At 36.6% G+C, this 26,472-nt stretch overlaps 1 protein-coding gene across 4 annotated transcripts in view; it reads left to right on the forward strand.

The window, feature by feature from the left end:
• The window catches only part of FSTL5 (follistatin like 5), a 693,844-nt gene that overhangs the window by 596,319 nt on the left and 71,053 nt on the right, over positions 1-26,472 (forward strand). For all 4 annotated transcript variants that reach the window (XM_055144641.1, XM_004606146.2, XM_055144642.1 and 1 more), the window contains one exon: positions 20,918-21,067. In XM_055144641.1, coding sequence (XP_055000616.1) covers positions 20,918-21,067 — 150 coding nt within the window. The remainder of the gene's footprint in view (positions 1-20,917; positions 21,068-26,472) is intronic.

The following is a 26,472-nucleotide window of genomic DNA, read 5'->3' on the forward strand; positions in this document are numbered from 1 at the left end:
GGTTTAAGTTACAAAGGGTTATAAAATGATAAAATTTTAAGCTTTTGTGTCTTTGTGGTTACAATGATATCCTGCAAAGAGCTTTCCAAAGAGAGTTATGTAAACTCCCTCTAACTATATACTTAGAAGATTGCTCTGTAAGATTTTTAGAGAAATTTATAAATTGGTTTTTGAAGCTCCAAACTTAGAGACCTTTGTAATCCTTCATTAAAAATCCCACTGTTTTAAAATGTTCATGTTGTGTTTCTATTAGACTCTAAGTATGTGAGCTTAGCATTTAGAGAGCAACAGTGGGAAGCACATACATTGTACAACAGCATTAAAATAGTATCGCAAAGCATATTAATTTAAATTCTTTTATCTAAGATAGCGTATTTTCTTTTTCATAAGATTATTACTCCAAAAACCAGCAATTTATTTGGAAGAATGTGGCCAGAATGATGTATATGTCTGTGTGTTCACATAAGGGCAGCGGTTTTCTATACTCCAACATATGTCTTAGTTTATTATTATCTTTAAAAATATTGTTATATGAATAATGGTCACTCACTCCACCAATTCTAGTCTTTAATATTTTGGATGTTGCTCTTTTTGGTTTGATGCCATACTCAGACATGCTCATGAGTTACTCCTGGCTCTGTGCTCAGAGATGGTTGTTCTCCCTAGACCATTGTGTAAGGCAAGCATCCTACCCACTATACAATGTCTTAAGCCTTTCATTCTATAGTTTTTTAAGGATAAATGTATTTACATTAATTCAGATTTTTCAATAGTAGCTTCCCAAAAATAAAAAAAATAACTTGTAAAATTTATTTATAAAATCACCTTCAAATATGAATTATCTTTAATTGCAATTTAGAATTCGACTCAAATAATAGTTTGCGTAAAGATTAAAGTATTTTCTTGCTCAAAATGTATCTTTACTCACACAAAAGTGTCATTTTATTTTTTTCAAAGTAATAGATTTCCATGATAAAAATAAAATAAGACTAAAAGAAATATAAGTTTATATTTTTGCCCTCTTCTTAGACATATTTTATATACTGAATTACACTTAATTGCCATAAATGTTGTGTTCTGTAGTATAATTGTATTCCTCCCCTTATTTATACACCATGGTTTAAAAATTGCTCATGATGTATTTGTTACAGACGTTCAATATCCCAACAGCAATCCCACTACCAGTGTGACCTTCCGTCCACCATTGTCCTCCTTTTCCTAATCTGCCCCCTTAGCAGGCACAAAATAATCTACTTTATATTGGTTATTACAATTAAATGGCTAATGCAATTATTTAAAAAAAAGTCAGTGAAAGAAGATAAGTGAAAATTGTTATATCACACCATGGGGAAGTTCAGTTCTCGGGTTTACTAAGCTGCTGTTAGTTAAGCTTTCCGTGTTAATGTTTTCATTTGTTGAGCTTTGTGGGCATCTGTGTTGCCTTTCCCTCTTATCTGCTGTGCTTCTGCTGGGATGCGAGCATTGTAGAGTTTGGCAGTGTCCAGCTCCACTTCTGAAGCATTTACAGCTGCGCATTCCAGGAACTCCAAAGTATTTAACTGGGCAATGAGTTTACAGGGCTTGGTTTTAGGATGTAGGTGTGGCTCCCAGGGCTTCTGGGGTACAGGGCAACTTCCCACCCCCTTGCAAGAAAACTCCAGCGTTCTGAGTCTGGAGACAGGTGTACCTAAAGTTTTTGGCAGTTTGGCATTTCTGTAGAGTTTAATTGCGAGGCAGTAGATTTGGATTATTGGCATGGTGGTAGATATGAAGGTATGTATAGTATCACATAATTGCCACTATTAGATATCTTCTAATATTACTTCTTGATAAAACATAACTTACAAGGTTGCTGTTAATTTTTCCTTTTTAATTTTCTGAAATATACTGGAAATTATTGGTTTATGCAATTTAAGTAATTTTAATGATTCACTTAAATGTTTCTGTATATGTTTTTAAGAGCTCATTATAATTTGGATGGGGCTGGGATAATCATACATCCGGTAAGGCATTTGCCTTCACGCAAGTGACCCAGTTTCATTCCCAATATCACAAATGATTCCCTGAGCGTCAACAGGAGTGAAGACCCAGTAAGTGTGAACATAAGTGGGTGTGACCCCAAGCCAAAATATATAAATTAATTAAAGTAAAAAAGTATTATAGTTTAGATATAGTTGTATCACTGTAGCTCTGTCATTCCGTTGTTCATCGATTTGCTCAAGTGGGCACCAGTAACATCTCCCTTGTGAGACTTATTGTTACTTTTTTTGGCTGATCAAATACGCCACAGGGAGCTTGCCAGGCTCTGCCGTGTGGGCGGGAAACTCTCGGTAGCTTGCTGGGCTCTCCGACAGGGACTGAGTAATCGAGCCCTGGTCATCTGCATGCAAGGCAAACACCCTACCAGCTGTGTTATCACTCCAATCCTATTTTTAATTTTATTTGCTTTTATATTTAGCATATCTTTCCTGAAGTATTTTTTCTTTCCCTTTTATATCTTTAATCATTGTTAAAACTGCCACATAATACCGAAGCATATCCATATATTTAATATCATTTCCATATATCATTTATGTCATAAATGTGTTTGGGTAACATTAGAGGTTATTTTGGAAGTAAAGCAGTAAAATACTGGCTCGCATTTTAGTAAATGTTTGCATTGCCAAAAATAACGTTGTTGAGGGGCCGGAGCGATAGCACAGCGGGTAGGGCGTTTGCCTTGTACGCGGCCGACCCGGGTTCGATCCTCGGCATCCCATATGGTCCCCCAAGCACCGCCAGGAGTAATTCCTGAGTGCAAAGCCAGGAGTAACCCCTGAGCATCGCTGGGTGTGACCCAAAAAGCAAAAAAACAACAACAACAACAACAACAACAAAAAACCGTTGTTGAATGTTTAAAATGATGTTTGCATTTGTTTATATCCTTTATTTATTTATTTATTTTTTTATTTATTTATTTTCGTGGGGAAGGCCATACCTGATGGTGTTCAGGGCTTCCTCCAATCTCTACATTCAGAAATCACTACTAGTGTGCTCAGGGGATCATACGAGATGCTGGGAATCAACCCAGGCCAGCCATTTCCAAAGCAAGCACCCTACCCGCATGTACTATCACCACAGGCCTATGCTTTATCTTTATTACTATATAAAATTGTATAACTTTCTAGAAAAAAAACTATATAAGGAAAAACTTAAAAATTTTGTTTCTCCATTAGCTACTTAAACTTAATTTATTTTCAATCAAAACTTCTCTTATATTTTACTAATTGACAATATTTTGCCATTTTTCTTTGAACTGTGCAGTATGAATTAATTTAGCAACTCTATGGTCAAATACAAGGTTAATCTAAGATTTGCCAAACAATAAGTCCATTTCTATTCTATTTTAAATTTCATCTATATCCCTTTAAAGAAAATATAATATAAGGTAAGGCAGTAAGGGAGTGGCATAACCTGGGAATACAGCTAATTTTCAGGAAATCATTATAACATAAGTTTTCTTTTCATTAACAAGATCCATTTGCTAACTCACTCTTAGATGTTGTTAGTGCCATCCTAAAAAAGAGAGTAACTTAAAGCTACATCACATCTGTTGTAAGAAGGAATTAAATTCTATAAAGGTAGAAGAAACTGAGATTATTATATTAAAAAATCTATGTAATAAAATATCTTCATGTAAAACCAGTTTTATTGTGAAACTCAGCATAGCTATTTGTTAATGTAATTTTAAAATTATTTGTTATCTGACTTTTGAAATTATTTAGAAACAAGATGGGACAAAATAAAAATATCTCTGGTTAAACAGTCTATACATTTCAAAGAACTGATATTGAACCAAATCACAGAGGCAGTCATGGAGAATCTAATTCAATTTTTGTTTTCAAGTTATTACTCTGAAATTTTCTTGACTTGACTAGTGTAGCAAACCCCAAGATAGTTTGCCACTAAAAAAAATACAGAATGCAATTCTATCACAAGCAAACTACATAAAGACACAGGTGTAAAGAGAAAAGACTAAAACATATACCATTGATTGATTTGTTCCTAACTAAAATTTGGCAAAAACTATAGATTAAGCACCGCAAAATTGTACGTTCAATCCAACATTTATCTTTAAGGTTTTTCTTATATGAATTTAATATGATGCTCTAATTGGTTTTGAAATTTTCATTTATTCTACAGAAAATATGTAAATAAAATTTATTTGGCTAATATATTTTTCATAGCACTATAGCACTGTCATCTTGTTCATCGATTTGCTCGAGCGGGCACCAATAATGTCTCCACTGTGAGACATGTTGTTACTGTTTTTGGCATATTGAATATGCCACAGGCAGCTTGCCAGACTCCGCCATGCTGGTGGGATACTCTCGGTAGCTTGCTGGGCTCTCTCAATGGGGCAGAGGAATCGAACTCAGGTTGGCCACATGCAAGGCAAATGTCCTATCCGCTGTGCTATTGCTCCAGCCCCAAATCAGTTATGTTCTTATGTAAACATGTTGAAGACAGTTATGAGAGCAAGTTTATTGCAAGAAAAATTATATTTACATACTTAGAAAAAATAAGATATTATATTTTGCTCCTGAACTGATATTGTGTAAAACACAAAAATAAAAAGAAGGGGCGCGCAGGCGAGCGAGGCAGGCGAAGGAAGGAAGAAGGCCAAATTGGTTGCTCGATCGGTTTATTTCATGTCCATCTCCATTCTCCTCTGATTCTCCTCCTGTTTCTTTCTCCCCCATCCTACTTCATTCTTTCTCTCTCTGCCTCTCTCCCGGCTCTCGGTCTCTCTCTCGATCTGTGGATCTGGCCCCCGTGGATCTGGCCCCCAACCCACTCTTACAGCCTAGTTAAATCTCCACCACATGAGGGGGTTGGGGCATACACATAGGTGTGGTCAGCAATAGGGTAAGGTTCTTTTCCCTCAGGGGATGCTTCTCCTAGGACTTAATTCTCTTTCAGCAGGAGGATCCACCCAAGGGCAGAGTCCCATGAATGTGTTTCTCTTCTCCTCAGCCAGCAAACATATAAGAATTCATAATATTAATTATTTTGTATGGACACAATAAGAGATGCATTAAAGCTTATAGAATTGCTCTCCTGGGGCCATCTCAATCTCAGACTACAGTGCTCAGGCCAGATCAGTCTTTCCTATCCCTGGCAGGGTCCCAGTCTCATAATTACTATTGGATCATGACAGCATTTGTCTATGATCAAAGCTCTTAACTTATAGTTAAGAATTAGGCACTTTGGCCAGGCCCATCTCGATGCCAGGGTAGCACATAACTCACCGCTTGCCCTGGATCCTTCCCGTCCCACGTCGGGGACCCTACTTTGGGATGCTAGGAACTGAGGGCAACTGAGGCTTAAGTGGAGAAAACAGATGCCCAGAAGGGAATAATATTTGAGGCCAATTAAGTCTTAAGTTATAAAAACATAATATTGTCTTCTTGTGTCTATACAAAAAAGACATAGCTTTAAAGTAAATTATTCAAAAGGCATAAAGAGGAGAGAAAGGCAATGTTATAATATTCAGTGTCCTAGGAAGTTCTGACCTTACCAATTAACAGAGTTTGATTAAGGGAAGAGCAGATAAACTGGTAGAAATGGTTACAGATAAACAAAGGAATGGGAGTGACTTGGGAGCACTCTGATGGGTGTGACTGATAAACCTAAGTTCCTAGTGGCAAGGGGGAAAGGACAAACCAATGATATCCAACATGATATCTCATGAATAACTTATATAATGCACACCATCTAAACTTGTGACCATTAAAAAAATGATTTTAAAGATCTCCTATTGGTTATCTTATTCAATTTGCTTAAAAGTCTGCATTTCATCCTTATTCTATAGACTTGTAACAATAAGAAACACATTTGCTACATTGTAAGAAAAATACCAAAAAATCATAGTAAATTACACTAACTAAATTAAAACACCTTTAAAAGAGTCAGATTGTAGCTCAAGTGGTATAGCATATACCAAGCATATAAAAGAAACAGCTTCATCCCAACTATCCCCTGATTTAGCCCAAGTGGTCCCAAGTACCACCAGGTATGTACCCTTGACTCAGAGGCACTTTATTTCCCTACTTTATTTAAACACCATGATTTACAAAGTTATTCATTATGATTTGTTACAAGCATTAACTCCTGCAAAATGAATCCCACCACCAATCTATTGTTGCTAGTTAAGCCTTCTATGCTAATCTTTTTGTTAATTGATCTCAGTTGGCTTCTACATTAAGTTTCCAGTCTTATGTGCTGCTAGTATTGTAGAATTTGGAGATGCTGCCTTTGCCGCCATGTGTTCCAGAACATCCAGGATATTCCATTGGACAGTGAGCTTACCTGGCCTCTGCAGTGGAATGTTGCTGTGACTTTTAAGGATTTCGGAACTATGAGGTCGAGGGAGGTCATCCACCCCAACTCTGAGAGACTAGGAGTTTTCAGTCAAAGAAGTGCCTGGTGTACCTGAGATTTTCGGCAGTTTGGCATCTTTGCGTAGCTAAGTCCCGGACAGTGGAGTTCAGCAGAGGCATGGCGGGAGCTGTTGGGGTACGAGTGAGGCTGTCAAGAATTTGGGAAGGTGGAAGCTTGGTCTGACCCCTTCCAAGATCTCCCCGTAGTTCTCAGTTGAGACTGATGTGTCTAAAAAATTTTGCAGCAAGTCAGTCTCTTTTAAAATTTAATTATGAGTCTCTGAAACAGGGCTGATAGATGAGCTCATATGGCAGTGATGGTCTCTAAAGTGTTTGTAGCACTGGAACAAGTGACAACTATAAAACTAACTAATAGAATGCCTTTTTAAGTAAATTTTCTTTTAGTTTTGCATATTTTATCTCTCTTGTTCATCATATTAATTAAGCAGATGCATGTTTTGAGATTGATTGTGTTCTAGTGGCATGACTAAGGAAAGCAATTGAAACATTAAAATTAAAAAAAATATTTCTACAAAGAGCAGACTCAGAAAAGCAAAGAAATGCAGTCTACTACATAGATCTGAGGAAAAATACAAACTGATAAAAGTGAAATGCCAGTGTTTGCTTGGAGTCATGTGTTTGAACTCTGTTAACAAATGTGTTTTAGCAGTTTGAGGTAGCGGTGGGAGACATAGTATAGAGGTTAGGTGCTTGCTTGCAGCAGCCAACCTGGGTCTGGTCCTTGCTGCTACTTATAGTCTCCCTAGACCTGCCCAGAGTTTTGTGAGCACAAGGGTTTGAGTAATATCTCAAAGGAGTCAAGTACGGGATGAAAACAAAACAAAACAAAATAGCAATACAGAAATACATAAAATAGTCCTGTGTCATAATTGGATAGAACGTGTATTCAAAAAAATTAGTTGAATGAATAAATGGAAGCTGTGAGGAGGCATTAGATCATTAGCTAAAACTTCACTATATCACTGTCATTCCATTGTTCATTGATTTACTTGAGGGGGCGTCAGTAACGTCTCCATTCATCACAGCCCTGAGATTTTAGCAGCCTCTCCTTACTCATATTTCCCAATAATTAAAGGCTCTTTCAGGGTCAGGGGAATTAGACCTGTTATTGATACTGTTATTTGGCATATCACATACGCCACGGGGAGCTTGCCCAGCTCTGCCATGTGGGTGGGGTACTCGCCGTAGCTTGTCAGGCTCTCCGAGAGGCATATATATTTTATTTTTACTTTTTGGTTCACACTCAGTGATGCACGGGGGTTACAGTGATGCACAGAGGTTACTCTTGGCTCATGCACTCAGGAAGCACTCCTTGCGGTGCTTGGGGGACCATATGGGATGCTGGGGATGGAACCTAGGTTGACCGCACGCAAGGCAAACACCCAAACCAATGTACTATCGCTCCAGCCCCTTCTCAGAAATTAAAATATTAAAAAGACATCTACCTCTATTCGAAGTGTTTTATTGATTCATTATTTTTTAAAATTAAAGATCCAGCTATCAGAAAGAAGTGTAAACACAGTCTTGATTTTTAAGCACATATTTTTAAACTTTTAGTCTTAAATGAATTTCTTAATTAGATTATCTATTACACACTAGTTGGAACTTGTGAGAAATAGTTTCTCTATCACTTGAAGAAACTATAGAGCATATTTAAAATTTTGCTTTTAGGTTTGCATAAAATGGGAGCAGCTTTATTGTATGGTTTGTTAACTTTATGTATCAGATTACAGAAAAATATTTCTCACCCTCACTGATAAAATTTACAGTTGTGGTTGGACAAGTAACGTTAAGAAAAAATGCCAATGCTTCTACACAAATAAAATCTCTGTCATGTTGGTAACAAAATTAAATGGTGCTAATTCAATTGCCTATACTACTATTTAACAAAATTGGTCTATTATGAAACTTATGGATCAATATAGTTTGCATTATAATACCTGCCATAAGTAATAAATCTCTTTGAGGCTACTAATGTTTGATGTTGATATTCAGTTGAGGGTTTTTTTTTTTGTTGTTGTTGTTGTTGATTTTGCTTTTTGGGTCACACCCGGTGATGCACAGGCGTTACTCCTGGCTCTGCACTCAGGAATTGCCACTGGCGGTGCTCAGGGGACCATATGGGATGCTGGGAATCAAACCCGGGTTGGCCTCGTGCAAGGCAAAGCCCTACCCACTGTGCTATTGCTCCAGCCCTGACATTCAGTTTTTACTAAAGAGATTCAATAGAAAATTAAAATTGGCATGTAATTTCAATTTGTTTGGAGCAGAGGAAGTACAAGGAAGGAAGGGAAGGAAGGAGTGAAGGAAAGAAGGAGGGCATGGAGTGAAGTGTGGAGGGAAAGAGGAAAGAAGAGAAGAGGGAAAAGGGAAGATGAAGGGCAGGGAAGGAAGGAAAAAAGAAAGGAAGGAAGAGAGGAAAGAAGAAAAAAAAGAAAGAAGGGCGGACAACAAACCTGCACAGAAGTGGAGTTTTTTTGTGCTTTTCCTTTTACCTTTGTTTCCACACAAGGATATGCTTGGGGCTTTTTCATAGGTCTTTGATCAGGGATCAGACCTGGTGCTGCCCGGGACCTTATGAAGTGCCAGGGAGCTAACCCACCCACAGCAATTGGTTTAAAGGCAGCACCTTACCCGCTGGACTATTTTTATCATCTTGAACTATTTAAACATGTTTTAAACCCTGAGTATGCAAAAATAATTAATGACTCAACAGCAACAATCCCGTTGCTCATCAATTTGCTCGAGCGGGCACCAGTAACATCTCCATTGTGAGACTTCTTCTTACTGGTTTTGGCATATCGCGTATGCCACAGAGAGCTTGCGAGGCTCTGCCGTGCAGGCAAGATATGCTCTAAAATAATAAAATTAAGGCAGCTTAAGCTTTTAATAAAAATATCTTAAAACTAAAATAAATACAGACTTCATCATCCTAACTAGAACAATGTTTTCTCAACAATTTGTGACTTTGGAAATAAAGGATTTTGGTCTTTTCTTTTTCTTTTTTCATTTTTTTTTTTGCGTTTTTTTATTGGGGTCACACCCGGCGATGCTCAGAGGTTACTCCTGACTCTGCACTCAGGAATTACCCCTAGCGGTGCTCAGGGGACCATATGGGATGCTGGGAATCAAACCCGGTCGGCCGCGTGCAAGGTAAATGCCCTACCCGTTGTGCTATCGTGCCAGCCCTTGAGTTTTGTCTTTTCGATATTTATGTTAAATTAATTTGAAAACTTTATTTCTTCCCTATAATTTATGTTCCAGCCTTTCCATCGTCTCTTGTATGTCTTTCCCGAAGGTCAGATAGTGTTTAATTTCTTTCCCACTTAGGTTCAACCTACATACAGTTGACTTTATTTTATAATGATTGCTTTTATATAAATTATTAATTTTACCTACAGTCCAAAATATTTTCTACATATATAATATTGCTAATTGTAGTTTAAATTATATAGCGATCAGGATTTGAGTAATTGTTTAGCAGGAAGGACACTTGCCATGTACATGACTGACTTGGGTTCGATGCCCAGCATCACATATGTCTACTGAGTACTGCAGGTGTGATCTCAAAACAACCACCCTCTGACCCCAATAAAGCCTAGTAAATTGATATAGGATGCCTTTTATTAAGCATAATACACCTTTGGATTTTGAAACTTTTATTGTCAACTCAATTAAAGGTTTGAGTTGAGTTTTATGAAACTACCTATATCAAATATAAACATACTTTTTAATGTTTTATTTGGGGCCATATCCATTATGGCTCAGTACTTAATCCTGACATTTTACTCAGGCATCATGCCTGGCTTGGCTTGTGACACCATATGGTGTGCATGGGATGAAACCCAAGTTGACTGTGTGCAAAGCAGGAGCTCAACATCTATATTATGTCTCCCTCTTATTACCCTGTTTAATTTGTTATTCCATTTTTAATTCTTTTTTTTTTTTTGCTTTTTGGGTCACACCCAGCGATGCTCAGGGGTTACTCCTGGCTTTGCACTCAGGAATTACTCCTGGCGGTGCTTGGGGGACCATATGGGATGCCGGGGATCTAACCCGGGTCGGCCGCGTGCAAGGCAAACGCCCTACCCGCTGTGCTATTGCTCCGGCCCCATCCATTTTTAATTCTTGATGATTTTTCTTTACCTATAGAATGACAATTTAATGAAAATGCAATGAAAATAAATAAACACCCATGTAATTAGGATTATAAATATTAGATTCTTTTTTATAGAAGCAAGCAAAAATATCCTAAAGTATAACAAGTTTGGGATATTTGTGGATGGCCATTGTCAGTAGTGAGTTATAAGCACATAGCACATAAGAGAATGGTACAAGAGATGATCTTGGAGGTAGGTAGAATGCATTTTTGATAGTTCTTACATCTGACTATAAATGAGCATTTTGAGAGTGACATCTCTATATTGAAATCAATACATGAATGTGTTAGTATTCTTTTACAGCAAATCTCAACTCTATAACTAGAAATGACACAAAAACACTTCCTAAATTTTTTGTGTATATAGAAGTTCAGGCAGAGATTTGAAGGATGTTACAACTTAGAGGAGAGAGTGATGTAGGGTGGGCTTTCAATTTTTGCAATTTTCTTCGCCTCTGAGTTTGAACGGGCTTGGGTAATAGCTAGGGTTACGAGGTCTCCAGTGCTTTCGAGCGAGTAGGTTGCCATCCTTAAACAAATGGGGTCGTAATTGGACCATTCCTGGTAAAAGAAGTCTAAGAGGATATTAGGCCTTTCTATAGCTCGTGACAGATTACTAAGGGTCAGAGTCAGACCTGGGGGTTGGGGAAAAGAAGAAAAAGGAACCAATATAAGATTGAGTATCATGGGTTATGTCTTTGCTCTTGGCAGAAAATAAAACAAAACAAAACTCTTGTAAGGGCCAAAAGACATTCTCATGTGTATGTAAGCCGAATGCCCTTCTAGTAATGCTTGTATGCTGCAAGTGACAAATAGCTGAAATAACACTCTTCCAAGTGTCCATGAGCACAGATTGAAGTTCCAATGATCAATAGCCCTAATCAATAACTAACCATTGACAACTAACCATCTGGAAGAAATGCGTTTGTAATAAAAAGCCCTGATTAGCTTACCTTCTTTTTTAGTTCTTCACATATAAATCTTCAAACCCTTTAAGGGTGCCAACTTTTTCTCGAATTTCTTCCCCTCTTCCTCCTGGAAGAGTAAAATTTTCCGTTTCCATTTCTATGTCTCTATGCCGCTATATTATTTATCTGCCCAACCTAGGACAAAATTGTCAGTGAGGCTCCTTTGATAACTAACTGGCTATTCTTTGAGGGAGATTTTATGGTACTTCCTGTCTCTCAAGGGGTAACTTGCTTACTAATACCAGAATGTGGATATATCGGGATTGAGTATCTTTGTCTATAAAGTACTGTACTGTCTGTGCTGGAAATTTTTGTCTCAGTCCCAAGCTAACTCACCTATCTGCTAATCGTAGGTAGAGCTCTCCTCAGGAATTTGTCTTTGAGGAAAATATTATTAAGGAGTGCAATATCCAGTTTGCTGTTCAGTTTTGCACTGCTATGAGATTGTGAGTTAAAGGCCAAATTGGCAGCTGGCATATTACATGATGTAGTGTCTTCTTGTTAGCGTAGAATCGTAGATGCCCAATGTCAGATGTTCTGCGTAGCACCTGCCCAAACCCCCAAGGTAAAAATTCTATACCTCCACAGTGTTTCACAAATTTCAACTGGAGAGTCCATGATATGGTTTATTTCTTGGGAAGGTTTCTTTCAGTCTAAACTCTCTGGCTATTATCTTATTGTTCCTTACTATGAAAGTTACTACTTTGCTCATTATGTTTTCAGGTCAATTTTTCTTAATATGAATTTTCAACCCAGACATCCTCTTGCCATATTCTATTCACTGGTCCATTGACTTTATTTGAGATATGCAATATTGGTATTTAATTTGGCTTTATTACTCAAATTCATCACTTTCTTGAAAGATAGCAAATTCCACCTCTCAGATTCTCAGCGCCGGTTAAATCTAATGAAATGGCAACGTCAGTGTCAACTAGACCAATTGCTAGTCAGGACTGTGATCTTGTAAAATTATAAGAGCAAGGAGAAAAATGACATTAGACATCTAGTCCTATATTTAAAAAAATGTCTAGAGTTATCACTTAGGATATATATAAAAATTATATTAGACACTCTAGAAACATTGTTTAAATCAGCTATATTTAGGTCCTATATTTATAGGACGGCAGGCACGTTGCTTAACTTGCTCACTGCTGACCAGGATTCAATTCCCAACACTGCGAGGAGACATCCCTGAGCTCCAGGAGTAATCCCTGAGCATCACTGCATGTGGCCCCCAAACAAACAGCAATGACAACAACAGATAAAATAATAATAATGATAATAAACTACAATTAGACTGTTAAAAACACTTTATTTAGACATTGGATAAATAATTCTGAACCTTAGGTCCTGAATGACAGTTCAGCAAGCAGAGCACTTGCCTTGCTTGTGGCCAAACCTGGTTCAACCCCCGACATTTTATATAGTCCCCTGAGCCCCACCAGGAGTGATTTCTGAGTGCAGGGCCAAGAGTAAACCCTGAGAAGAGCTCAATGCGCCCCTCCCCCCAAAACTAATAATTCTGAATCTCAAGCATTGCTATCTTTTATGGAAATGATTAACAAATTCCTAATTTAATCCTCTCTTTTCCTAAATGAGGAAATAAGAAAACTAAACCCATTTGTTCAATGACACAGAAATGCCAAAATGATCAAAGGAAAAGCACATCTACTAAACTCACATGCAATACTCAATTGAAAATCCAAGGTGAACTTCCTCCAAAATATTTTCAAAACATGGGGGGAAAAATCCAAGAAATATGTGCAAAATAATAGGATTGTATAAAATATAAATCATAATTTATATGAAAATAGCAGGTAACATTTATGAATCAATTCACCTTTTGAAACATGATTGCATTTAAGCCACACAACAAAAACCCCAATCATCAGTTTATACTAGTGTAATTTTATTGTAAGGCTAAAACAGATAAATTTATTTTTCTATTCAAAGAAAGGATAAAATTTTACATAATATGGCAATTTTTTCTTCAACAAAGTATCAAAATCTTGCTATAAGCATTTTTAGGTCAAATTAAGGCAAATTGGTCTTCAAGTTTCCATGACAACCTGTTTTGAGTAATATGAACTATTCTGTTTGTGACATTTTAATAAATTAAATGGCACAAAGAACACAAAAGATTAAACAGGTGTAATTATAGAAAAAAGTGATCGTTTCACTTTGGTTATATGCAATGATCTCAATTAAAAATAGATAAAATACTTAAACCTCATTGCCATTAAAATAGTTTAATATAGGTTTACACTGATGTATATTTAATACATTATTGTTAGATATAGTTTTTTAAAATTAGAAAATAAAATTAGAATGCTGCATAATTTCTAGAGTATCCACAGTTATCTCAAACTCAATTGTCTAGTTTTCCACAGAACTATAAAAAACATCCTTGCAATCATTACCTGAATATTCTAATTTTGGAAAAGAACCTTTGTTTCATTTGCCTCCTTAATGTACAACCTATGCCTGTCATCATTGATAATACCTATTAAAATTTGATTAATTCTGATAAACATTAGTATTTAAATTATTTATTTTTCTTTCTTTTGGCCATATCTGATAGCAAATAGGATACCAGGTAGTAATAATATAGATTGAATCCAAGGAAGTCCCTGTAATACAAGTGTCTTAACCCTTTACTATCTATCTGGGCCTTCTATGAGTTACACTTTTTTTCAATAGACTTGGATTTTGTTAAGATAGAGGAGTGACTTAAAATTAATATTTCTTAAATTATTTGTGGAAGATTATTACCTTGGATTTTATTCAATCTATTTTTAAATAATTTTTTTCATTTTATCTGAAAATATTTGTTGATATTTTTAAGTTTCACTGAGATTAAATTATAAGACTTATGGGGCTGGAGCAATAGCACAGTGGGGAGGGCATTTGCCTTGCATGCGGCCGACCCGGGTTCGATTCCCAGCATCCCATATGGTCCCCTGAGCACCACCAGGAGTAATTCCTGAGTGCAGAGCCAGGAGTGGCCCCTGTGCATCGACAGGTGTGAGCCAAAAAGCAATAAATAAATAAATAAATAAATAAATAATAAGACTTATGTTTTAGGGCTTGAATATTATCTTTAATACTTGACTTCATACAAAAGGTAATACAAGTACAAAAGTATTACCTCTAATAGTTGATTAGATATAATTTTCTTTGTTATATATTTATTGAAAATTAATTATTGAACATAGGTACATTTTCTGGCTTTGTTTTGGTTCATGGGCCACACGTAGTGGTGCTTTGCGGACCATATGTGATACCAGGGATCAAACCCCAGTTTGCAAAGTGAAAGACAAGTGCCTAATTGCGATACTATTTCTCAGATCTTTAACATTCTGGAAGGAATCTAAATTAGGAAAACCTGTGAATGGCAAGCTGAGAGATTTATCTGAGTGCCATCTTACCACTAAATAGTACTATAGGAAGAATGAATGAGCTTTCAGGAAAAATTATGTAAAGGAAATAAAGTATGTGTCTGAACTTTAGCTTTTTTTAAGTTCCAATTAAGTACTAAGGTATTCAAATTTACTACAGGCGTGCTGATTTTAACAGGATTAAATGATAACAAGACAAAAGGTATATTATTGAGCAGGGATCAGGACATTTGATTTCAAAACACTCTTGAAAGTAAGCATCATAGATTTTTCAATTGAAATATTTTTTTCTGCCATTACAATAAGGGAACAATCATGGGGGGGGGGATGTTTTTAATGTGAATACCTATAGCCACCAGTTAATTAGAGTTTCAGATATTTTCATGGAACAAAATAGTTATTTTGTCTTTCATAGTTTCCATATATTAAAAATTGAAAAACAAAACAGTTGAGGTAACCCAATGGGCTGGAATGTGTGCAATGCATTCAGAAAGACCAAATTAAATCCCCGGCATTTAATAGGCCCAAAGTACTGTTAGGAATTATCCCTAACCACCAACAAGTGTGAAACAACAACAACAAAAAACACACAAAACGAGGATAATTGAAACATACGAACACTATCTACTTTGTGTTCACATAGAAATATAGACTAGTCTGATTTGACCTGTGATGGTTTATTGATAACTGTTTACAAGAATTAAATGTTTATAAGAATGAAAGCATTTAAGAAAGAAACAACTAGAGGAAACCAAATGTAGGAAAAATAATAGACAATTTAAAATAAGGCATTCTTTCATTCTTCCATATTAATGTTTCTATTTTCAAACATAACATATAGTATTTTACAGTAATTATTCAAAAATTCTTCATAAGTGTCAGAGAAATTGTATAATAGGTAGGGCACTGGCCTTGCTGGCTTTGATGTCCTGTACTGCGTATGGTTCCCGAGCCCCACCAGGTGTGACCCCTGAGTGCAAAGTCAGGAGTAAGCTCTGAGCACAGCCTGTGTGTCCCAAAACCTAAGAGCAAAGCAGAACAAAAGTCTTCACAATGTGGTCTGAAGATAAATGATAAGAAATGTTGAGGCTACTAGATAGTTTTCAAGACAGCCCTATTGCTAAGGTTCCTCAAATGCATTTTGAAGCGTGCAAAGTTTCATGTGAAAAGTCAGAACATTGAAGCAATGCTGTAGACAGCTTCTTTGAGAGTAGGGGAGAACTTAATGTGTGACTAGAACGGAACAAACAAATTATTGTTTTTTTTCTCGATATTTTTGGAAATGTACATGTTTAATAACTAGACGCATATATGTATAGATAAAATAAAATGCAGGGAATGAGGTGATATTACAAAGATCTGGACAATATGCTTTGCATGTAGACAACTCAGAATAGATTTCCACCACCTCTCTATCCTATAAATAATATCAGAAATGTAATCTGAGCACTTAGCAAAGTACTGCCAAGCAACATCAATATGGTACAATATTAGGAAAAAAATTAAAATGAAAAGTAGACCCTTTTGCTGGCCAAGAATAATGCCAAATCTACAATTAAAGGATAAAGATTATAATAAGAATGTATGGAATTATCAATGTCACTGTCATCACATTGTTCATCGATTTGCTTGAGCGGGCACCAGTAATGTCTTCATTGGGAGGCTTGTTATTACTGCTTTTGGCATATCGAATATGCCATGGGGAGCTTGCCAGGCTCTGCTGTGCAGGCGAGATATTCTCAGTAGCTTGCCGGGCTCTCTGAGAGGGGCAGAGGAATCAAACCACGGGGTGGCCGCGTGCAAGACAAATGCCCTACCTGCTGTGCTACCGCTCTAGCCCACTAATTCATATACACACATTTATTTAAAATTAATTAAAGACTTGGATGGGACCTGTGGGGTGGAAGCATGAGGCCAGGTGAGTTTATGCCCTGGTGCCACTCACACATGCCACGAACCGTTGCAGTGGCTTTCCAGTGCTGTCACGGTGGATGCTATTTCTGGTGTGCAGACTGGTTTGTGTGAACAGCTAAAGATGTGTTGCATACTGCATCCAGGAGTGAGCTCCAGCAAGCAAGTATTTGATGGACCCTTGGACAGCATCATGTATATAAACACTACAGTGTTAAAAAACAAACAAACAGACAAACAAAAAACCCTGTTCCACCTCTAAAAACACTATGGCTAAGCGCAGTCCTACAGCCAGAGAGTTAGTCTGACGAGCAACACAACTAAGTGAACAATTATGGAATTATAGGCAAGGAAGACGGAGGTTTGCTATACATATGTATTACCCATAAAACAGGATGCAATAAAGAAGGAAACTAGGAAAAACTTGAGGTCAGAAAGATAGTACAACAAGTAAGACACTTACACGTTGGCCAGGTTCAGTCCCCTGCACTTCATATGGTAAATGAGCTTTGAGTAAAGATAACAGTGTAAGCACTGAGCAACTCCAGGTTTGGCCTTCTAAATAAAAAGTATTTATAATAATAATGAAACCTATAAGGGACGTATGCATTTAATTTATTTATTTATATTTAGCAAGTCAGATATCATCAACATTAATTTAATTACTAATTTACATTGCTGTCATTGTTAATAATATATTTGTAAACTTTAAAAATGTTAAGAGAAGATTATACATGAGAAAATATAAAATAACACAAAGGCAGCTAAATTGATGCTATAATTATCACTTGAATCACGTGTCCTGTTGCTCATCCATTTGCTCGAGTGGGTTCCAGTAACGTCTCTGTTCATCAAAACTGCCATATTGGGGGCTTTTGCAGGGTCAGGGGAATGAAGCCCATTATTGTTACTGTCTGAAATATTGAATACACCATGGGTAGCTTGCCAGGCTCCGCCGTGCGGGTGGGATACTCTCATAGCTTGTTGGACTCTCTGAGAGGGACAAAAGTTACCATACCTCATTCTTTTCTTACTGATACTTATCCTTGTTATGTTTAATATCTCATTAATTCCTTCCTTTCTATATGGTGGCATGTATTTCTATATAAAGCGATTTAAATATACTTTTAGTATCATTCCTGACAGCTCTCTTTATCTGTATATATTACCATAATCTTATTTTGCATGTCTGGTATTTTTTTACTACAGTTTATTCCATTAAATGCCTAATGCACGTGAAAACCATTCCACTACAATCCCTATCCACAGAAATAAAAATTAATCTATGTAATCTGAAAAAAATAAGATTGCAATTGTAAAACAGGAACTAATAGACTATAATAAGAAATAATGGCATGAAGTGAAGCAAAGAAAATTCAGGGTTACTGTCAGGAAACTTTTAATGGCTTTGTAAAAATGATTGTGAGTCTAGTCAGGGATTTCTTATGGGAAAAGCATACAAATGGGAAATCATTCCCGGCAGAGCAGTTTATTTTACTGTTGAATAGCTTTGTAGCAAACAAAGGGCTGGGAGTTGCTCTTGGTTCAGCAGTTGTTTGGTTGACAGTTATGTGTCAGGTGGCTCACACTTTCCTGTTATTTTGGCAGGTTTTATTGGTAGCTTTAACACAACAGTGCATAATTTATAAACAATTTCCCTGTATTCAGCACCTTTTGTCAACTTTGGGTCCCACTTTCTCCACCACCTTTTTTTTTTGCCTCTCAAGTATGTATTTTTGTCCTGTTTGATTCTCACAAAATAGGTTCTTGTCAAAGATATCCAGTGTACTTATAACAACAAAAAGAAAACCTTCATGTAGAAAATAATGTTTTAGTAGGAACTGACAATGGAAATAGAATTCACTATTCTGGCCATGTCCTGGGGACTTTATTTGTACCTTCACATTTGTTCTGCCTGCCTAAAATGTCATGGATATTCCTCATGAGGACCACAATTGTAAGCCTTCATTTTTGCATGACTGTGGTACACGTGTGCAATGAGTTAATTTCCTTCCTCCAGATTTACCAAAAATACACTGGATCCCTCATTTTCAGTTTATTGTGGTCTTTTGCTTGGTTTTGTTTTAATGTACTAGAAGCCTGAACAGTGTTTCCAGTTCGGAGGAGAAAACTACCCATTATGTGATTCTGTTGTTTTGGTTTAATCTCAGCAAGTTGAACATTGGTTCTTAAAAATTAGTGTGGTGTAGGTCAGTTATCAGGAACATATACCTTCACTGTGCATGGAGACGAAGCTCTATCCCTGGGACTGACTGCATGATCCCTTGAGCATGACAGGCTAGAGTCTTAGAGGCTTCCAAAATATTTCTGGGCTTGGTGTAGTAGCCCTAAGTAGGGCTGGACCAGGTGGCTCCACACCACCCATGCTGAGCATTGAACTATTTGTCCTTGTTGGCTGAGTATCATGGAAACAGCCCTTGGGTCCCCTGATTACTGATTAGAAGATCTTTCTCTCCCAAAACACAAAAATCAAAATGTTAAATGCAAAACAGTGGACAATTCTGTTTCCCTTTGATTGATACTAGGTTTATTTCTCATTCACCGGACTATGGTTTCGCATTATTTTCCAGATTTCATGAAAACATTAAATTATTATGGTTGTACCAACAGAAAAAACTTATGATATGGAGCTATTTATTTCAATGACTAAATTATAAATATAGCTCTTGTTTTGTACTATTATAATTAAGGAATGCTTAATGGTGAGATAATGAATTTTTTAATTATTATTAACATTAATGGTTAGCAGAATTTTAGCTAAGAAATATAATTTTATTTGAATTGTAAAAGAAAGCATATTCTAATTTAGCTTGTTATCCACTAGAGGAAAAAAATCAATATGTTAGACACCAGTAATCAATAATTTGACTTAAATCATAAAACAAATAGTTGAATTAGTGCTTATTGCTATATCATTACTATGTAAATCTATTATCACACATATGACCTGGCAAGTGTATTTTATTTGTATTGAATTAGCATTGTATCAAACTATTCTGTTTCAGGTGTGTCTTTATAATCAATTTACATATATACTAATTAAGTTACCCCATACATCTGATTCCAATAATATTTACTAATTATTTTCAAACTATATGTAAATTAAATGAATTACAAAACCAATACAATTGTTAATTAAAGAAAAACCTGAAAAAGATCGTAAGCTTGAGACGGTCTTCTGTGTGTGAAGCATCTTGTAGCATGAATGCCAAAACAATATATATACTTTCAATACCTCCAAATCACAAAAGCTTGGGCAATGTTTATTCACAAAACTTAGGAAAGGAGGAAATAGATGGTTTTATTTGTCTCATTATGACCTTATATACTGTTGTCCAATCAAAAGGCAATTCTAGGATTATGGATCATAATCAAATATTTTGGGCAGATAAAAGGATATTGCAAAATTTGAACTTTACATAAAGTCGAATAGTGAAACAACCATTTTGAAAATTTGTTATAATTTTTCTAAGCCTCTGATTTTCCAGAAATTAAAAAACTTCACCAGTAACATTGTAAATTTTTGATAATTCTATTGATGTATGATGTGGGCTTGAGAAACTCTATATATGGTCTGAGGGAAATTTAATTTCTTTTACAGTAGCTTGAGTATGAGGCATTTGAGTAAAATATTGGATTTTTAAAATATATTTATGAAGTTTCTGAGTTTGAACGCATAATAATTTCATGCCCGATATCTTATGCCAAATATTTAAGGACTCTAAAATTTATTTTAGAGGGATATAATTTACAGAGATTTATACATGTATTAATAAAGAAATGTGTGCCCTATATAGTTATATTTGATTTAAACTTCTACATAGATGTCCATCATTATGTATATGTTGTATATAGGATACAGTTTATATGTAAGCTTTATAAATATATATTCATGTAGATGAATATTTAATTTTGGTACTTAAAGTAGTAAATCAGTTACTTATTTTGCCTAAGATATGACTATGTCCATGTTACACTTTAAGACCATCATTTAAATTTCTGTTTTCTACATTACAGGATGAAGTATGTCCTAAACTAGATGGCAATGAAATTCAGAGGTGTGTTTGGGCTTCAGCTGTGAATGTCAAAGACAAGTTTATATATGCTGCTCAGCCAACATTGGACAGAGTCCTTATTGTTGACGTGCAGTCCCAAAAAGTTGTTCAGGTAGGAACCTTTCCGCATTTTAAAATTATTTAACAAACATTTAATTAAATACAATAGCCTTTAATAGGCAACTCGCACATTGCTATCAAAATGTATCATTGTTAATAATGACATCAACAACTAGAAAATAAAACATGAGTTTTTTTCTTAAATCTTTCCTATTGTTTTTGTCCTTGATTGTAATGTAGCATATGCTGTAATATTTCTTATTTAAAATTTATAATTCTATGAACACTTCATAACTTGGAAGGATGGCTTGGCTTTTGAGGTCACACACAGGTGTGCTCACAGTTTACTTTTGGCTTTGTACCCAAGAATGACTCAGACTATATGTGTGGGACTATATACAGTGCTGGGCATCTACAGGTTGGCTAAAGTCTGAACACGTCGAAATTAACAGAATCAATACCTCAAAAAACGATATTCTTGGGGCTGGAGAGATAGCACAGCGGGTAGGGCGTTTGCCTTGCACTCGGCCGACCTGGGTTCGATTCCCAGCATCCCATATGGTCCCCTGAGCACCACCAGGGGTAATTCCTGAGTGCAGAGCCAGGAGTGACCCCTGTGCATTGCCAGGTGTGACCCAAAAGAGCCAAAAAAAAAATGATATTCAGAACACGGCTATGTTTAGAACAAGAGTAGTAGTATCACTTTGAGGTTAACCAAGTTATAACTAGTTACAATTTTAGAAACAGTGCTATTTATACTTTGGCTTTGGGGCCACATCCAGTGTTACCCATTGATTAATCTTGCCTCTGTTCTCAGGGATCGTTCCTGGTAGTTCGGAGTGCAGTACCAGGGATTGAATCTGGGTAGGCTGCATGAAATGCAAGTCCTTTAGTCCCTGCACTAATACTCCATCCCTCTTAATATTTTATATATGTTATTATAACAGTTAAAATAGTGTTAAATTTTATGATATTGCTGCACACAGTTTACTGAACATCAGCAAGAATAAACTGTCCAGGAGCCTCAAACACTCACTACGTTACCCCAGTCCGATCTTCATATCTCCCCCTTCTATTATTGTCCCCACTTCTTGTTAATCAGTTTTACGATACAATATCAAGATTTTGTCCTTTTCAAACTGTTTTTTTTTTTCTTGTTTTGTCCTTGTATATTCCACAGATGAGTGAGCTTATCTGGTATTTGTTCTTTATCTAACTTATTTTGTTCAGCATGATATCCTTCAATTTCATCCACATCGCAGAGACCTGCATGAGTTCATCTTTTCTCACATAGGAATTTGTGCATATATGCCACGATTTCTTTTTCTATTCATCTATCTTTGGAAATTTGATTTATTTTTCTGTACCCAGGTTATTGTACTATGTGCTGCAAAGAGCTTATATATGCATCTATCTTTTGAAGTGGGTGGTGGAGATGTCAAGAAGTGGAATTACTAGATCATTTCAGAGAACTTCTATCACTTTTTTGAAGAATCTCCTACTATTTTCATAAAAGCTAACCACCACCAACATCCCACTGATGGGGAATGAGGGATCCTTTTTTACTGGATCTCCAACAACACTGGCGGTTTCCAGTCTGATTTTCCTTTTTTTGATTTTACGGCCATACTTATGAGTGGTCAGGACTAACTCCTGACTGCTGGAATTATTGCTGACAGTGCTTGGGAGATTATCTGCTATTTGGGGATTGAACAGTGAGTAGGCCATTCGCCTTCCCCATGATCAACCTGGGGTAGAACACCTGCATAATATATAGTCCCCTGAGTCTTGCTAGGAATGAACCCCGACCACAAAACCAGGAGTAAGCCCTGGACACTGCAGGATGTGAGCCAAAAACAAAATAATTCCATCATTTAATGTACATATAATTTTTAAATCAGGTCAGGCCAATCATATGGAAGTGCTATCTACCAACTTACTATAAAGTTTCTGAGACACATATAGATTATTTTTATATTGCTTTTAAAAATATTTTTGGCCAGACATTTTATGTTAAAAGCTGTCATTGACTTCTGAGTAAAATTTGAAAGATGCTAGGTAATTTAAAGTTCGGCTTCTCACTCAAAGTGTTCTTAACAAATTTTGATGAATTTAGTCAGCAATGTATTTATTCATCTGTCTGTCCTTTATATATCTATTAATTATTTGAAGATAGGCATGGTATCACAAGTAAAAAAGTAAAATTAATAAGTGTTTTATTAGAAATCTGTTATTTACATAGCTAAAAGATTGCAGTGAATAGTGATTTGATTTCTAATGTTAGAATGATAAGTACAATCATGACTAAAGATGAATAGCTGTTCTGTTAGATAATCCTACGGTCTCTAATAGTGCACATTTCTTCTGCATAACAAATGAATATGATGGTTTCAATTTTAATCTGGAAATATATTTGCTTTTACATATTTACCTCATGCTTGTGTCCTTGATATTGCTGAATTTTAACTAGATTGAATTTAATTTGATTTCAGAGGCAACATAGACCATCATTGATAAGCATTCCTTGTGAGACAATCAAAATTCTTTTTCAAGTAGTCCAAAATTATAATTACTTTTTAAAATAGAACAATATACATGATTCTCAGTGATAGTAGATGGTATCTGATGGTATCTTATTGCTTTGATTCATATTTCTCTGGTATTACATGATATTGAGCACTTTTTTTCATAAAACACTTGAAACAACCTGTTTTGGTGGGTATCCAGTAACAAATAAATCCTAATTCACTGCTAGTGGAAATATCATCCAGTTCACTGTCTAGTGAAAAGAATATGGAGATATCTAAAAATCAGAACTACTAACTACTCCCATGTGACCCATCTATTTCATTTCTTGGCAATTGTACCCAAAACATATATATATACACACACATATATATATGCATATATAGATATATACGAACTTATGTTCATTGAGCACTTGGCACAATGGCCAGGACATGAAGACAAAACAGATTTCCAAAGATGGGCAAATGGATAAAGAGTTTGTAGCATTTATAATTGAAGGGATAAAATGCAGCTCTAAGAAAAGATGAAAGCATGCAGTTTGCTGCACTGTAGCTGGAACTGCAGGACATTTTTGGGTGAAAGAAGTCTGAGGAAAGAGACAAATGCTGGTTAATTCCATTCTTTTGTGGAATTCAGAGACAAAACAAGGAAACTCACAGTACCGAGCTATGACAGACTCTTGATCTTGGATTACAAAACTGACTAACTAGGGGCCAGAGAGATAGTGCACCAGGCAGGGTGCATGGCTTGCATGTAGCTCACCTGGCTTTGCTTCATTTCTTGGCAATCCATATGGACCCGTCTCCCTCCCTGCCAGGAATGAACCCTGAGCATAGAGACACTAGTTAAGCCCTGAGCTCCACGGAGTGTGGTCCAAACAAAACCCTAAAACTGATTAACTAGAAGTGTGTGTGTGTCGGGGGGAGGGTAGGGAGGGAATACTGAGCAACATTACTGAGCAACATTTCATACCAGAGGTGATGAGGACAATTTTGTGGGGGTCAGGGAAACTTCAGTGGTGGGAGGGGTTATAATAACTTTTCATCTCAATACCTCTAACTTTAATTATTTCATTATTTTTGTTGGGGGATTTGGGACCACCCACAGCAGTGCTCAGGGGTTTCTTCTGAATCTACTCCCAGGAATCACTCTGGACACATCTCAGGGAACTACATTAGATACTGGGGATTGAACCCAGGTAGTCTGGATATAAGGCAAGCACTTTTTGCACTATACTACGTGATCAGCTCCTCAATACCATAAACTCTAACAGTATTGTATCTATAATACCTACATACAAGAAAAACATTTTTTTTAATAATTGCACTGCACTGCACTGTCATCCCTTTGTTCATTGATTTGCTCAAGCAGGCTCCAGTAATGTCTCCATTGTGAGACTTCTTGTTACTGTTTTTGGCATATCAAGTACACCACGGATTGCTTGCCAGACTCTTCCATACGGGCAGGATACGCTTGGTAGCTTGCCAGGCTCTCCGAGAGGGATGGAGGAATCAAATCCAGGTCAGCTGCATGCAAGACAAATGCCCTACCCACTGTGCTATCACTCCAGTCCTTTTGGATAACACAGTCTTTAAATTAAATTTTCAAATTTGAAGCCTATATTGACTATGGATATTGAAAGAGAGAAAAAGAAAAAAAGCAAAGAAGGAAGGAAGGAAGGAAGGGAGGGAGGGAGGGAGGGAGGGAGGGAGGGAGGGAGGGAGGGAGGAAGGAAAAGCCAGTACAAACTGAGAAATCAAAAGAAAATTGGCATTTAAAAGCAACTGCATGTAGTACAGGTAAATTATCCTAACAAGAAAAAACTATTAACTATATAGTTTAACACCTATATAAGAATCAGACTTTAAAAAGGCAAAAAAGTATTAAATCAAGTTACCAGATAAATATGTAAATTACACAAACACAAGAATAAAAATAAATATTTGTAAGATTTTTTTACCAATGAGGAGGTGAGGAGATCTCCTCATCAGCCACCCTTCAGAACTCATGGCTGCTTATCCCGGAAGGGAGCATAAAATGAGTCCCCCATAACCATGCCACCGGACTCCGCACCAGGGGTGCCCCAGAGGAGGGAGGCTGAGAGCCTTCTCTGCCTCAAGGGACCCCGCCCTGGCATCCAGCCTCCACTACCCCACCTCCGCAATGCTCCAGGCAACTATCCACACACTCGGGCCGAGCTTCATGCATGAGTGCACCTATTCCTGGACTCATTATCATAAAGAGAAATATATATATATATATATATATATATTTATATATATATGCCTCTCAGAGAGTCCGGCAAGCTACTGAGAGTATCCCACCTGCATGAAAGAGACTGGCAAGCTCCCAATGGCATATTCGATATGCCAAATGCAGTAACAATAACAGGTCTTATTCCTCTGACCCTGAAAAGTAAGGAAAGTCTACTAAAATCTACTAAAATCTCAGGGCTGGGACAAATGAAGACATTACTAGTTACCACTCAAGTAAATTAATGAACAGTGGGGTGACTGATACAGTGATACAGAAGATTTCCTACAGTTTTAAAAAGTGATTTTTTTTCATAACACTACAAGAAATTGACCTGTAATCAAAATGAGAAGCATTTTAATATTTGATACTTCAATATTTGGCAACTTGACAGACAAATGTTAAAATAGTCCTACTAAAAGTGTTACTATGCCTTCAGGATACCATAAGAATATACAACAAACTTTGTTGCTTGCAAACAACAGAAATTTATTTATCATATTATGATCAAGATTCCAGCTGGAGAAAGCTCCAGGCCATTTTGGAGTCAGGATGGGCAACACGCCCAGCCCTCTCTCTCCACAACCTCCCTGTACTTCCAAAACCCCAGCTTGGGGATGCACACCCAGTTTAATTCTGCCCAGTTAAGTATTCTCTCCAGTTAAACGTTCTGGA

Source organism: Sorex araneus, chromosome 7 (assembly GCF_027595985.1).
Source record: "Sorex araneus isolate mSorAra2 chromosome 7, mSorAra2.pri, whole genome shotgun sequence".
In the NCBI taxonomy this organism is placed as follows: Eukaryota; Metazoa; Chordata; class Mammalia; order Eulipotyphla; family Soricidae; genus Sorex; species Sorex araneus.